Raw genomic sequence first — 16,755 nt, forward strand, 5'->3', positions numbered from 1 at the left:
TTGTTTTGACACCCTTTATAATATTAATGCTGGTTGGCAAAGGAGAAATGTTATAGAGTCCTGCCCAATCACAAAGGGGGCAAAAAGGGTAGACTTGGAGCTGAGAGGTAATAAATTGACAATTGGCAAAAAGCACGATTTATAATCTGCTTTATAGAACAAAGCATTATTGTCAACAGTGCTTCCTCTTACCTAGGTGGAATTCCTACCATGGGATCATCCTCTACTCAAAGGAAGTATCAGCACTTTTCCCTGAAAGTTGCTGCTAAAAAGTATATGTTACTTACAGTGACTTGAGGATGCATTAACCTGAATACATTGTCACCTTAGGAAGTGGAGCATTCTGGGAAAAAAATGAAGTTTTAGCCATGGAGAAAGGAGGTGGGGGCTAAGTGAATGGCACTCGTTAGATAAATTCCTAGAAGAAGATATGGCCAATTCCCCACTGAACTGTCTTGGCACTCTTGTCAAAAATTGATCACCCATAAATGTATGGGTTTATTTCTGAACTCCCAATTCTGTTCCTTTGATCTATAGATCTATATGTTTATCCTTACACAGTCTTCATTACTGTAGTTTTGTAGTAAGTCATGAAATCTGAAAGTGTGAGTCTGACAACTTTGTTCTTTTTCAAGATCTTCTGGCTATTCTGGGTCCATTACGTTTCCATGTGAATTTTATGATCATCTTGTTAATTTCTACAACTAAGCATCTGGGATTTTGAGAGAGGGTGTGTTGAATCTGTAGGTTATTTTGAGGGGAGAGTATTGCATTTTAACAATATTAGTCTTCCAATCCATGAGCATGGGGTGTCTTTCCATTTATTAAGATCTTCTTTAATTTCTTTCAATAATGTTTTATAGCTTTCTTTGTACAAGTCTTGCACGTCTTTTTGTTAAATTTATTCCTAAGTATTTTATCCTTTCTGATGCTATTGTAAATTTCTTAATTTCAGTTTTGGATTGTTCATTGTTAGCATCTAGAAACACAATTTTTGTGTATTAATCTTGAATCCTGCGACCTTGCTGAGCTCTTTCATTAGCTCTAATCTTTTGTGGATGCCTTATGGTTTTCTGTACACAACATCATGCTATCCATAAAGTATGTTTTAGAATATTTTGGATGATATGTGCTTTACTTTATATTAGACACTCTGTAACACTTGGTTCAGTGAGTCAATTTTAGCATTAGCAGAGTAAACAGTGTTGGGTTGGGTTTTTTTTTTTTTTTTTTTGTATTTTTCCATGCAGGATAAAGCACCCAGCAAAGAAAAATCCAAGATACCAGTCAGATTTTTACCACAGTTGTCTACGGTAATTTACCAAATATCTCATATTTTATTGCTTTTGTAATAATGTTGTTAACTAGTTTTCAAACTTGCAAATAAGATACTGAATTTTTTTTTGTTTTTATTTTTTTTGGCTGCATTGGGTCTTTGTTGCTGTGCACAGGCTTTCTCTAGTTGCGGCGAGTGGGGGCTACTCTTCGTTGTGGTGTGAGTGCTTCTCACTGCAGTGGCTTCTCGTTGCGGAGCACGGGCTCTCTAGGCACACGGGCTTCAGTAGTTGTGGCTTGCAGGCTCTAGAGCGCAGGCTCAGTATTTATGGCACATGGGCTTATTTGCTCCGTGGCATGTGGGATCTTCCCGGACCAGGGCTCGAACACGTGTCCCCTGCATTGGCAGGCGGATTCTTAACTGCTGAGCCACCAGGGAAGCCCAAGATACTGAATTTTTTATTATAAATTTCTGTGCTCCATTTCTTTTCCGATGGAGAACATCTATGAGGTATATATCTTAGGAAAAATAACTGTCTTAATAAAGGAGCTGTAAGCTATAATTACCTAGTATGTGCAGGATATTTGAGTATTATGAATAAAAGAATTCTGAGGATGACCTAGCAGAAGTAGTGTTGGAGTTAGGAAGCAAGGACTTAGATTACAGATTTTTCACTAATGGCTCTGTGACTATTACAGAATCACTTACCTCTTGGAGCCCCAGTTTCTGAGTTTGAAATGAGAACAGTTGATTTGATCTCTGAAGAGATGTCTCTTCTAGCACTTTTAGCTACAGGAGATTTCTTAGATCTTGGCATCCTTTTTCATGATTTTGATGTTAAATTAGCATTGTCCTGTGGAAGAGGTAGTTAATAGACATTTTCAGTTGATCAAGTGCTGGACAAATTAGATTTTACTGCAGTAAAGTTTACTGTCAAATAATTACGTTGAGTTTAATATTGTTGAGTTATACTCTTGTGATTCCTGGAAGTTGATTTTAAATGGAGGTTCAATGCAAACATTATTTGTTTTGAAACATTTTAAAAGCTCAGAATGAACTATGAAATGGAATCTGAATGGCTTCATACAGAGTAGATTTCTAGTAATTTGAAATTAAGGATTCTTTCAGATTAAAAAAACACTCCAATGAAAATGTTCAGGTGAATGCTCTTAAACATTTCAAAGTACACGTTTTCATTGTGAACCTATTTTATCGATAATGCCAAGATTATCACACCGTGTTCTATGAAATGAGATCATAGCATCTTTTTTAGTTCTGCAAATATCTGTCTTAGGTGTTCTGTGTTAAGAGCCAAAGATATGAAATGGAATAGACATTTAATTTTCTCTTTAAAAATTAAAAAAAATTTAAATTTAATAAAATTGCCACTAGTTAAAAAAATTAGTGTATAGGTTTAGCAATAAATATTATTAGTATATAGGTATAGAAATAACAACTAAATTTAAATTTACTTACTGAATAGATATTCAGTGGCTGAGATGAATAATCCTTCCTAGCCCATGAGGCAAATAATTGTTTAAAATGCTTATTTGGCTGATTTAAACCTTATACTGTGCTCATATTTGACTTTGTCTTGCAATCTTTCTTTCGTATCATTTGAGTTTTATGTCTTTTAAGATAAATAATATTTGAAAGAAATTTTTAACATATTCCATTAATTAAAACAAAAATTCATTTGAACGTTAAGGTTTGCACTTGGATAATATTTTCCGGCAGTAATTAAGATTTGGGGGGGGAAGGGTAATAATTGCATTTATTTACATTTTTGGTAAAACACTGGTGTGTTCTTCAGTAACGGGCATTGTAAATGTTTGGAAAAACAAATGGCAGAATTGGAGCCTTCAGGCCATTTTTAGCGACACACAGTTTTGTTTTGTTTTTTTTCAGGGGGAGGGTTGCGGAAAACACTGAAGTTACCTACAGTTTTTTTGTTTGTTTGTTTTTGTTTTTGTTTTTTAGTCAGTTCTGCCCTCATAGCTTCCATGGAAATAGACTCTTTCACTAAATGAAGAAAGGTGCTATGAGTGCGGGTTGGGTAGTGCGGGCTGCTCTGACTACCCCAGGTCATAAAGGAGCAGACCGCTTGCTTCGTAGTCTCTGGCAGAGCACCCACTTTTTTCCAAAGTCAGCTTCTAGTATTACGTGGTGCACACATCCAGCATTTTTAAACATACTTTGTGATGACCCATGGTTTGGAGTTCTCACAACTGGCAGAAATTGAGATTGGCATTTAAAAAGTGGTGGATTTGGGTCCCAGAAATTAGATGAAAAAAATAACCCCCAGGCATCTAAGCCCACGTGAGTATGTGAACATATAAGCCCTTTCTACCTGGAAGGCCTAGAATGATTTTCATTACAGACCTTCGTGTTCCCAGAGGTGATCCTTGTTGAAACCAAGGATGACCCAGCACTGGTGGCTGCCAGCCTCTCAGAGCTGGTGACCTGACTCTCACCCTGCATACCTCACTCATAGCCCTCCCACGAATCTGAAATCCTTTATGGAGAAAGATGAGAATGGAAGAATGAAAGGGGAGATGGAAGGATGGAAGACCACTGATTTTTAAGTGTTTTAGATGTTTTCCTGTGAAAGAAGAACCTGAAAATAGGACACGTGTAGAGTTGGAGAGGTGATCCCAGGAAGCGGGAGTAAAGGATCTGGGAGAGTAAAACTAGGAAGGAGGAGAAGCCAGTACGGGGCAGCTGAATGATCCTGCCCGACCTTCTGAATGCTTCCTGGAATCATCTGCCTGATGATCAGGGTGGTAGCATTTATCCATCAGCTCTCATCCTATCTCCTGAGGATGTTAACTTCCACCTATTTCTGGCTGCTCACGTGTGAGTGCAGAATGGGCTACCCCGAGGGTCCCATGCTGTGGCATCAAAGAAGCCACACAGGACAAAACAAAAGACAGTTTCTTGAGTGGAAACCCTGTCATTCCTACCCGAATTGAAGCCAGCACAGAACTGTTCACTGCAGCCACATCTGGAATCAAGAGGTGAGGCCAAGAGGATGTGAAAGGAAGTGAAACGAGTTTTCTGATAGAAAAGTCAATGGAATTCTTAGTCCAGCCTCACAGAAGTTCCAAAGCAGAGGGAAGGAGTGCATATGTCTGTCATCATCTGAAGGGAGAAAACAGACTAAAATGGAATTGCTAATCAGCATTAAAAATATGTAGATGTTACTTTAAAATCCACCCCTCTGGTTTTATTGAAGATCAGCATTACTTAGCTAGATGGTGTTCTGACTTATGTGTGGCTGCTGTTTGTGATTAGCCAAGGGCCACTATTTATAAACTCTTCGTATATATATAAATACATATATATATATATACATATATATATATATATATATGAAGGGTATAGAGGAAACATTCAGGCCCTCACCACCCTTCTCCACCCAGGGTGCTGATGAGACTGGGGGTGGTAGCTCAGCATGCAGAATGGGTGCTGTAGAGATCCTAAGAAGTCAGGTGTGTGGGAATCAGTGTCGAAGGCTTGGGTTAAGCAAGGTGTTTTGTACATTTGTAGTAGCTCCATTACAGTAGACCTCATTTGAGTTGCCTCTGTATGACGGTATGAGAATTTTAGGGCACTTGGACCATATGTCCCTTTCCTTCTATCATCTACAGATGCATTCTTTTTTTTTTTTTTTGCGGTACGCGGGCCTCTCACTGTTGTGGCTTCTCCCGTTGCGGAGCACAGGCTCCGGACGCTCAGGCTCAGCGGCCATGACTCACGGGCCCAGCCGCTCTGCGGCATGTGGGATCTTCCTGGACCGGGGCACAAACCCGTGTCCCCTGCATCGGCAGGTGGACCCTCAAGCACTGCGTCACCAGGGAAGCCCTACAGCTGCATTCTTATTAGGCCTTTGCCACATCTTTATTCTCCCTAAAGGGAAGCCTTCCACTCTGAGAACACCTACTGCACTTTTAGCTTGAAAACGTTGTGCTCATGTCCCCCTTTGTACCCTGTGGTCCATTGGGGATTAAAGAAAACAGAGCCGTTTGTGGTACAGCACTGTATATGTATGAAACAGTTACCTAATTTGGTGTTTGTACTTTGGGAAGTATTGTCTGAAGTTCATTGCAATTTTCTTTCCCTTTACTCTTCTTCCCTTCCCATTTTATTGAGATATAATTGACATCCAACCCTGTAAATCTAAAGTGTCCAACATAATGATTTGACTTAATACACATCATGATTACTACAGTAGGTTTAGTGAACGTTATTGTCTCATATAGATACAACATTAAAGAAATAGAAAAAATATTTTTGGGCTGAGAACTCCACAACTTTCCTATAATAAACATAGAGCAGTGTGAATTATATTTATTATGTTGTACATTACATCCCTAATACTTATTTACCTTATAACTGGAAGTTTGTACCTTTAGACTACCTACCCCCAGATTCTGATAAGCTCAAATCTGATCTCTTTTTCTATTGTAAAGTACAATTGACCTATTTAATACAGCACTGTTAGTTCCTGGTGCATAATACGGTGATTCGATATTTCTATACATTTCAAACTGATCACAAGTCAGTTACCGTCTGTTACAATATAAAGATGTTACATAATTATTGACTATATTCCCCTCACTGTACATTTTATATCTGTGACTCGTATTTTGCAACTGGAAGTTTGTACCTCTTAATCTCCCTCACCCGTTTCTCTCATCCTTGCACCCCACCTCCCCTCTGGCAACCACCTGTTTGTGTACAATGACTATTTCTGTTTTGTCATGTTTGTTCATTTACTTTTTAGACTCCACAAATAAGTGAAATCATATGGTATTTGTCTTTTCCTGTCTGACTTATTTCACTTAGCTTAATGCCCTGTAGGTCCATTTATGTTGTCACAAATGGCAAGAGTTCGTGCTTTTTACAGCTGAGTAATATTCCATTGTATGTATATATACCACATTTTCTTTATCCATGTATCTATTGATGGGCACATGGAATGCTTCCATATCTTGGCTATTGTAAATAATGCTGCAGTGAACATAGGGGTGCATATATTTTCAAATTAGTGTTTTCATTTTCTTTGGCTAAATACGCAGGAGTGGAATTGTTAAATTGTATGATAGTTCTATTCTTAATTTTTTGAGGAATCGCCATACTGTTCTCCATAGTGGCTGTACCAATTTACATTCCCACCAGCATTGCACCAGGACTCCCTTTTCTCCACACCCTCACCAACACTTGCTATTCCCCCACCCCAGTTTTAATGAGATATAATTGACATACAGTACTGTATAAGTTTAAGATGTACAGCATAATGATTTGACATACATACATCATGAAATGATTACCACAATAGGTTTAGTGAATATTCATCATCTCATATAGATACATTAAAGAAACAGGAGAAAATTTTTTTCTTTGTGAGTTTTGTCCTCTTTGACAGTGGCCATTCTGACAGGTGTGAGGTGACCTCATTGTGGTTTTGATGTGCATTTCTCTAATGATTAGTGATGTTCAGCATCTTTTCATGTGCCTGTTGGCCATCTGTATGTCATCTTTGGAAAAATGTTTATTCAGGTCCTCTGCCCATTTTAAAAGTTGGGTTATTTGTTTTCTTAACATTGAGTTTTGTGAGTTCCTTGTATATTTTGAGTATTAACCCCTTATTGGATATGTCCTTTGAAAACATCTTCTCCCATTCAGTAGGCGGTTTTTCATTTGCTGATAGTTTCCTTTGCCTTGCAAAAGCTTCTTAGTTTGATGTAGCCCCATTTATTTATTTTTGGTTTTGTTTCCCTTGCCTGAGGAGATACAGCAAAAAAAATATCACCGGCTTCCCTGGTGGTGCAGTGGTTGAGAGTCCACCTGCCGATGCAGCAGACGTGGGTTTGTGCCCCGGTCTGGGAAGATCCCACATGCCGCAGAGCAGCTGGGCCCCTGAGCCATGGCTGCTGAGCCTGCGTGTCCGGAGCCTGTGCTCCACAACGGGAGAGGCCACAACAGTGAGAGGCCCGCGTACCGCAAAAAGAAAAAAAAAAAAAAAAAACGCTAAGACTGATGTCAAAGGGCATAGTGCCTATGTTTTCTTCTGGAAGTTTTATGGTTTCAGATCTTACATTGACGTCCTAAATCCATTTTGAGTTTATTTTTTTAATACGGTGTGAGAAAGTGGTCCTGTTTGATTCTTTTGCATGTAGCTGTCCAGTTTCCCAATACCATTTATTGAAGAGCCTATCTTTCCCTATTGTATATTTTTACCTCCTTTGTCATAGATTAATTGACCATATGAATGTGGTTTCATTTCTGGGTGCTCTATTCTGCTCCATTGATCTGTGTGTCTGTTTTTGATTACTGTGGCTTTATAGTACAGTTTGAAATAAAGGAGTGTGATACGTCTAGCTTTGTTCTCTTTCTCAAGATTGTTATCTTGAGATAACAAGATAAAAAGGCTCTTCAGGGTCTTCTGTATTTCCATACAAATTTTAGCTCTGTTCTAGTTCTGTGAAAAATGCCATTGGTATTTTAATAGGGATTGCGCTGAATCTGTAGATTGCCTTGGGTCATATGATCATTTTAACAGTAGTGAGTCTTCTAATCCCTGATGTTGGTAGTCAGAGATATTGAATAATGTCTTCCAAACTGAGAAGGAACTTTGAGACTGAAAAATGAGGTGAGCAACTTCATAAACAACAATTAGGAAATGTATTGTGGGTAACTTAGGCAGGAAGGATTGGGTGGACACATGATCCACATTCACAGCTGCACTTAGCACCGCTGAAAGGGGTGCAGGGGAATTTAAAGGGGTCAAAGCTAAAAATAGAATCTGACTACTAGGGAGAAGCATGTCCACATGGATGGGAACAGGGTTTTTTTTTCCTTCCCCTGGATGTCTCATGACCATTAACCATCTGCATCAGCAAAAGGCACACTTCTGGTTTTTAGGTATCAGATGAAGGCAAGGGTGAAAGTTGAATGGGAATTCATCTGGCTTGGACACATTCCTTGTGTGTTAGGCTAAGGCTCAGTCATGCATAAGGAGGAGGGGATAGGACAGTGGGCCTAAGATAGAGCTGACAGAATGGAGTCAGTTTGGTTCAGCTACACATGTGAGCATGGTATATCTTTCCATTTCTTTGTATTGTCTTCAGTTTCTCTCATCAGTGTCTTATAGTTTTCCAAGTACAAGTCTTTTACCTTATATTTATTCTTGTATATTTTATTCTTTGTTGCACTGTAAAGGGATTGTTTCCTTAATTTCTCTTTCTGATAGTTTTTTTTTTTTTTTGAGGTTTGCAGGCATCTCACTGTTGTGGACTCTCCCGTTGCGGAGCACAGGCTCCAGACACGCAGGCTCAGCGGCCATGGCTCACGGGCCCAGCCGCTCCGCGGCATGTGGGATCTTCCCAGACCGGGGCACGAACCCGTGTCCCCTGCATCGGCAGGCGGACTCTCAACCACTGCGCTACCAGGGAAGCCCTGATAGTTTGTTTTTAGTGTATAGAAACACAGCAGATTCTTGTACATCAATTTTGTATGCTGCAACTTTACCAAATTCATTGATGAGTTTTAGTAATTTGTTGGTAGCATCTTTAGGATTTTCTATATATAGTATCATCTCACCTGCAAACAGGGCAGTTTCACTTCTTCCTTTCCAATTTGGATTTCTTTTATTTCTTGTCTGATTGTTGTGGCTAGGACTTCCAATACTATGTGGAATAAAAGTGGAGTGGCTGGACAACCTTGTCTCTTTCTTAATCTTAGAGGAAGTGCTTTCAGCTTTTCACTGTTGAGTATGTTGTTAGCTGTGGGCTTATCATACATGGCCTTTATTATGTTGAGATATATTCCCTCTACACCCACTTTGTTGAGAGTTTTTGTCATAAATGGATGTTGAGTTTTGTCCAAGACTTTCTGCATCTATTGAGATGATCATATGGTTTTTATTCTTCAATTTGTTAATGTGGTATATCATGTAGGTTGATTTTTGCAAATATTCAACCATCCTTGCATCCCTGGGATAAATCCCACTTGATCATGGTGTGTGATCCTTTTAGTGTATTGTTGAATTTGGTTTGCTAATATTTTGATGAGGATTTTTACATCTATGTTCATCAGTGATATAGGCCTGTATTTTTTCTTTTTGTGGTATCTTTGTCTGGTTTTGGTATCCGGGGGATGGTGGCCTCATAGAATGAGTTTGGGAGTGTCCCTTCCTCTGCATTTTTTGGGAATAGTTTGAGAAGGATAGGTGCTAACTCTTCTTTAAATGTTTGGTAGAATTAACCTGTGAAGCAGTCTGGTCCAGGACTTTTGTTTGTTGAGAGTAAGTCTGTTTTTTTACTGATTCAGTTTCATTACTGGTAATTGGTCTGTTTCTATTTTCTATTTCTTCCTGATTCAGTCTTGGGAGATTGCACTTTCTAGGAATTTCTCCATTTCCTCTAGATTGTCCATTTTATTGGCATAAAACTGTTCATAGTAATCTCTTATGATCCTTTGTAGTTCTGCAGTGTAAGTTCTTTTTATAGGAAAAAAACTAAAAATACAAACACATGAGGCTAAATAATACACTACTAAATAACCAAGAGATCACTGAAGAAATGAAAGAGGAAGTCAAAAAATACCTAGAAACAAATGACAATGAAAACATGACAACCCAAAACCTATGGGATGCACCAAAAGCAGTTCTAAAGGGAAGTTTATAGCAGTACAATCCTACCTCAGGAAACATCTCAGATAAACAACCTAACCTTACACCTAAAGCAATTAGAGAAAGAAGAACAAAAAAACCCAAAGTTAGCAGAAGGAAAGAAATAAAGATCAGAGCAGAAATAAATGAAAAAGAAATGAAGAAAACGACAGCAAAGATCAGTACAACTAAAAGCTGGTTCTTTGAGAAGATAAACAAAATTGATACACCATTAGCCAGAGTCATCAAGAAAAAAAGGGAGAAGACTCAAATCAACAGAAATAGAAATGAAAAAGAAGTAACAACTGACACTGCAGAAATACAAAGGATCATGAGAGATTACTACAGGCAACTCTATGCCAATAAAATGGACAACCTGGAAGAAATGGACAAATTCTTAGAAAAGCACAACCTTCTGAGACTGAACCAGGAAGAAATAGAAAATATAAACAGACCAATCACAAGCACTGAAATTGAAACTGTGATTAAAAATCTTCCAACAAACAAAAGCCCAGGACCAGATGGCTTCACAGGCAAATTCTGTCAAACATTTAGAGAAGAGCTAACAGCTATCCTTCCCAAACTCTTCCGAAATATAGCAGAGGGAGGAACACTCCCAAACTCATTCTACGAGGGCACCATCACCATGATACCAAAACCAGACAAAGGTATTACAAGAAAAGAAAACTACAGGCCAGTATCACTGATGAACATAGATGCAAAAATCCTCAACAGAATACTAGCAAACAGAATCCAGCAGCACATTAAAAGGATCATACACCATGATCAAGTGGGGTTTATCCCAGGAATGCAAGGATTCTTCAATATACACAAATCAGTCAATGTGATACGCCATGTTAACAAACTGAAGGATAAAAACCTTATAATCATCTCAATAGATGCAGAAAAAGCTTTTGACAAAATTCAACACCAGTTTATGATAAAAACTCTCCAGAAAGTAGGCATAGAGGGAACTTACCTCAACATACTAAAGGCCATATATGACAAACCCACAGCCAACATCATTCTCAATGGTGAAAGACTGAAACCATTTCCTGTAAGACCAGGAACAAGACAAGGTTGTCCACTCTCACCACTGTTATTCAACATAGTTTTGGAAGTTTTAGCCACAGCAGTCAGAGACGAAAAAGAAATAAAAGGAATCCAAATAGGAAAAGAAGAAGTAAAACTGTCACTGTTTGCAGTTGACCTGATACCATACACAGATAATCCTAAAGATGCTACCAGAAAACTACTAGAGCTAATCAATGAATTTGGTAAAGTAGCAGGATACAAAATTAATGCACAGAAATCTCTTGAATTCCTATACACTAATGACAAAACATATGAAAGAGAAATTAAGGAAACACTCCCATTTACTACTGCAACAAAAAATAAAATACCTAGGAATAAACCTACCTAAGGAGACAAAAGACCTGTATGCAGAAAACTATAAGACACTGATGAAAGAAATTAAAGATGATACAAATTGACGGAGAGAGATATACCATGTTCTTGGATTGGAAGAATCAACATTGTGAAAATGACTACACCACCCAAAGAAATCTACAGTTTCAGTGCAATCCCTATCAAACTACCAATGGAATTTTTCACAGAAGTAGAACAAAAAATTTCACAATTTGTATGGAAACACAAAAGACCCCGAATTGCCAAAGCAATCTTGAGAAAGAAAAACAGAGCTGAAGGAATCAGGCTCCCTCACTTCAGAATATACTACAAAGCTACAGTAATCGAGACAGTATGGTACTGGCACAAAAACAAATATAGATCAATGGAACAGGATAGAAAGTCCAGAGATAAACCCATGCACATATGATCACCTTATCTTTGACAATGGAGGCAAGAATATACAATGGAGAAAAGACAGCCTCTTCAGTAAGTGCTTCTGGGAAAACTGGACAGCTACATGTAAAAGAATGAAATTAGAACACTCCCTAACACCATACACAACGATAAACTCAAAATGGATTAAAGGCCTAAAGTCAAGGCCAGACACTATCAAACTCTTACAGGAAAACATAGGCAGAACACTCTATGACATGAATCACAGCAAGATCCACCACCTTTTTGACCCACCTCCTAGAGAAATGGAAATAAAAGCAAAAATGAACAAATGGGACCTAATGAAGCCTAAAAGCTTTTGCACAGCAAAGGAAACCACAAACAAGACAAAAAGACAACCCTCACAATGTTAGAAAATATTTGCAAATGAAGCAACTGACAAAGGATTAATCTCCAAAATATACAAGCAGCTCATGTAGCTCAATGTCAAAAGTAGAAACAACCCCATCCAAAAATGGGCAGAAGACCTAAATAGACATTTCTCCCAAGAAGGTATACAGAGTGCCAACAAACACACAAAAGGATGTACAACATCACTAATCATTAGGGAAATACAAATCAAAACTACAGTAAGGTATCACCTCACACCAGTCAGAACGGTCATCATCAAAAAAATCTACAAAAAATAAATGTTGGAGAGGGTGTGGAGAAAAGGGAACCCTCTTGCACTGTTGGTGGGAATGTAAATTGATACAGCCACTATGGAGAATGGTATGGAGGTTCCTTAAAAAACTAAAAATAGAACTACCATATGACCCAGCAATCCCACTACTGGGCATATACCCTGAGAAAACCATAATTCAAAAAGAGTCATGTACCACAGTATTCATTGTAGCACTATTTACAATAGCCAAGACATGGAAGCAACCTAAGTGTCCATCGACAGATGAATGGATAAAGAAGACATGGCACATATATACTATTGAATATTACTCAGCCATATAAAGTAACGAAACTGAGTTATTTGTAGTGAGGTGAATGGACCTAGAGTCTGTCATTCAGAGTGAAGTAAGTCAGAAAGAGAAAAACAAATACCATATGCTAACACCTATATATGGAATCTCAAAAAAAAGGTTCTGAAGAACCTAGGGGCAGAAAAGGAATAAAGGTGCAGACGTAGCGAATGGACTTGAGGACATGGGGAGGAGGAAGGGTAAACTGAGCCGAAGTGAGAGAGTGGCATGGACATATATACACTACCAAATATAAAATAGATAGCTAGTGGGAAGCAGCCACATAGCACAGGCAGATCAGCTTGGTGCTTTGTGACCACCTAGAGGGGTGGGATAGGGCGGGTGGGAGGGCGACGCAAGAGGGAGGGCATATGGGGATACATGTATATGTATATCTGATTCACTTTGTTATACAGCAGAAACTAACACAACAATGTAAAGCAATTATACCTCAGTAAAGATGTTAAAAAAAATATTGACTGGAATGTATGCTTTGTGTGGGTAGAGAGTATCTCATATAAAAAGTCATCATGTATACAGTAGGAACAAAAGTGGTGTACTGCTGACCTCACAGAGTTGTAAAGAGAACTGAATGAGATAATTCATGTAAATTTCTTAAAACAATACACAGCACACAATGTAATCAATATATATTCTAATCAATATAAAGATTGGCAAGATAATTTAAATTTTTTGTATTTTATACTAAGTCTTCAAAATCTAGTACATATTTTACACTGAAACACATCTCACTTCATAGTGGTCAGTAGCTACAGGTGGCTAATGGATGCTGTTTTGGACAATGTAGCTTAAAAAAAATACAGTGTTAGCAGACATAAGAAGTAGCCATTCCCTTTAGGAGTAAGGGAGAGTGCTCGAGGAAGAAACTTGGAAGATACATTTCTTCTCCAAAGCCTGGATTAAGACCCCTTGGAGAGGGAATGGCTGTGGCCCACCTGGATGGCAAAGATGTTTGGGGAGGTGTTGCAGGCTTAGGCTTAGGTAGGTGAGAAAACCACCTTGCTTGCGTGCTGAAGAGTTTGAAAGTCTCCCTCTATGATGTAAGGGAAACTTTTTGGGAAGCTGCCCTTCGGGATGCCCGTGAAACCTGCAGCCCTGCTGGAGGGTGTCTGTCACTGGGTCACACATCACAGGCTGGGAAGGTGCCCACAGGCAAGGATGCTGACTGCTGGCAGCCACACCATGGAAGCAGTGACAGAAAGCCCTGGAAACAGGAAGAGAGTCCTTTCCTCTCACAGTGTTGTTTTGACACCATTTGTAATATTAATGCTGGTTGGCAAAGGAGAAGTGTTACAGAGTCCTGCCCAATCACAAAGGGGGGCAAAAGGGTAGGTTTGGAGCTGAGAGGCAATAAATTGACAATTGGCAAAAAGCACGACTTATAATCTGCTTTATAGATCGAAGTATTTTTCTCAACAGTGCTTCCTCTTACCTAGGTGGAATTCCTACCATGGAATCATCCTCTACTCAAAGGAAGATATCAGCACTTTTCCCTGAAAGTTGCTGCTAAAAAGTATATGTTACTTACAGTAACCTGACGATGCATTAACCTGAATACATTGTCAGCTTAGGAAGTGGAGCATTCTGGTTGTCAAAAGAACAGAAATGGTATTTTAGTGATAGAGAAGGGAGGTGGAGTACAGTAAGCCCTGGACACTAGGTTCAGATTAAATTCCTAGGGGATGATGTAATGGATAAAAGCCTTTGCACATTTTTAAAGCTTTCTGATGGGTATCGTTGGATACCACTTTCCTTTCTTTCCTTGCTATGAAAAAGCAATACTAAGACAAACATTGAGAATTTAAAAAGTAGTAGAGGGGCTTCCCTGGTGGCGCAGTGGTTAAGAATCCATCTAGGGCTTCCCTGGTGGCGCAGTGGTTGAGAGTCTGCCTGCCAATGCAGGGGACATGGGTTCAAGCCCTGGTCTGGGAAGATCCCACGTGCCACGGAGCAGCTGGGCCCGTGAGCTACAAATACTGAGCTCTGCGCGTATGGAGCCTGTGCTCTGCAGCAAGAGAGGCCGCGACAGTGAGAGGCCCGCGCACCGCGATGAAGAGTGGCCCCCGCTTGCCACAACTAGAGAAAGCCCTCGCACAGAAACGAAGACCCAACACAGCCAAAAATAAATAAATGAATAAATAAATTTAAAAAAAAAAAAAAAAAAAAAAAAAAAAAAAAGAATCCATCTGCCAATGCAGGGGACACGGGTTCAAGCCATGGTCTGGGAAGATCCCACGTGCCGTGGAGCAACTAAACCCATGAGCGACAACTACTGAGCCCACATGCCACAACTACTGAAGTCCACGCTCCTAGAGCCCGTGCTTCGCAACAAGAGAAGCCACCACAGTGAGAAGCCTGCGCACCACAAAGAAGAGTAGCCCCCACTCACCGCAACTAGAGAAAGCCAGTGCACAGCAGCGAAGACCCAATGTAGCCAAAAATAAATAAATAAATTTTTTTAAAGTAGTAGGGTATGTCTTTAAATATTTTGAATACTAAGTGCTTTACTTTAGATCCTCTGTAAAATTTGGTTGAATGAATCAATTTTATCATTAACAGAGTAAACTTTTTTTTTCTTTAAATGCAGGATAAATCATCCAGCAAAGAAAAATCCAAGACACCAGTAAGAATTTTACCACAATTGCCTAAGGTAATTTACCTATAGACTCTCATTGGATTTTTGCCCTTTTAAAAATGTTTACTAGTTTCAAACTTGTAAATAAGTAACTGAATTTATGATTTTGAATTTTGTACTCAATTTGACTATTTTCTGATTGAGAAATTCTGAGGTGCACATAAAAGGAAAAATTACTATCTTAATAAAGTAAGTGTAAGCTGTAATTTCCTAATAGTGTGTACAGTCTGTTTGAATATTCTGGATAAAAGTATTTCCAAGATTGTCTAGCAGAAAGTATATCAGTGTTGGAATTAAGAGATGAGGCTTTGGGTTACATCCTCGTCACTAATGGCCCTGCCATCTGAGGGAGTCACTTACCTCTCCAAGCCTCAGTTTCTGAGTTTGAAAGTAAGAAGCGTTGATGACCTTTGAGATGCATCTTCTGGCACTGAAATGCTATTCCACAGAAGATTCTTCAGATCTTGCCATCCTTTTTATTATTATTATTATGACTAAAAATTGTCATTGTCCTGTGGAGGAGGCAGTTAATAGACATTTTCAGTTGACAAGTGCTGGGTAAGATGTACTTGACTGTGATAAATTTTACCATTTATTAGTTATATTGAATTTAATGCCATTGAGTTTTGCTCTTGTAACTGCTGGAAGCTGAGCTTAAGTGGAGGTTCAGTGCAAACACTGTTTTTATTAAAATTGTGATAAAATATACATAACATACAATTGATCATTTTAACCATTTAAAATCTATAGTTCATAGACATTAGGTACATCCATATTGTTGTACAGCCATCACCACCATCCATCTTCAGAACTCTTCATCTTTCCAAACGGAAACGCTGTACCCATTAGACACTAATTCCCTGTTTCCGCCTCTTGTCAGTCCATGACAACAAGCATTCTACTTTCTGTCTCTATGTATTTGGCTGCTGTAAGTACCTCATAAGTGGAATCATACAGTATTTGTCTTTTTATGTCTGGCTTATTTCACTTAACATAATGTTCTCAAGTTTCATCCAAAGCATTATTTTTTGAAAGATATTTTAAAAGCTGAGAACAAACTATAAAATTGAATTTGTGTTGCTTTATAGAGAAAGATTCCTGATAATTTAAGGTGGAGGATATTTTTCACTTAGAAAACTTGAGTTAATATTCTTAGATAAAGTAAATGAACATTTCAAAATATACATTTTAATTGAAATTGTTTTAATGATGCCAGATTCTATAGAATTGAGCCATAGCACCTTTTCTGTGCTTCTGCAAAATCTCTCTTAAATTTTCTAACTTAAAAGACAAGATTTGAAATGGAATAGGCATTTTCTGTTTAAAAATTTGA

General features: G+C 38.6%; 1 protein-coding gene across 1 annotated transcript in view; it reads left to right on the plus strand.

Moving 5' to 3' along the window:
- Positions 1–16,755, plus strand: part of DNAH7 (dynein axonemal heavy chain 7) — a 306,947-nt gene that overhangs the window by 54,826 nt on the left and 235,366 nt on the right. Inside the window, 1 exon segment of the mRNA XM_032637818.1 lies at positions 15,375–15,437. Coding sequence (XP_032493709.1) covers positions 15,375–15,437 — 63 coding nt within the window.

The sequence above is a fragment of the Phocoena sinus genome, chromosome 7 (assembly GCF_008692025.1).
Source record: "Phocoena sinus isolate mPhoSin1 chromosome 7, mPhoSin1.pri, whole genome shotgun sequence".
In the NCBI taxonomy this organism is placed as follows: Eukaryota; Metazoa; Chordata; class Mammalia; order Artiodactyla; family Phocoenidae; genus Phocoena; species Phocoena sinus.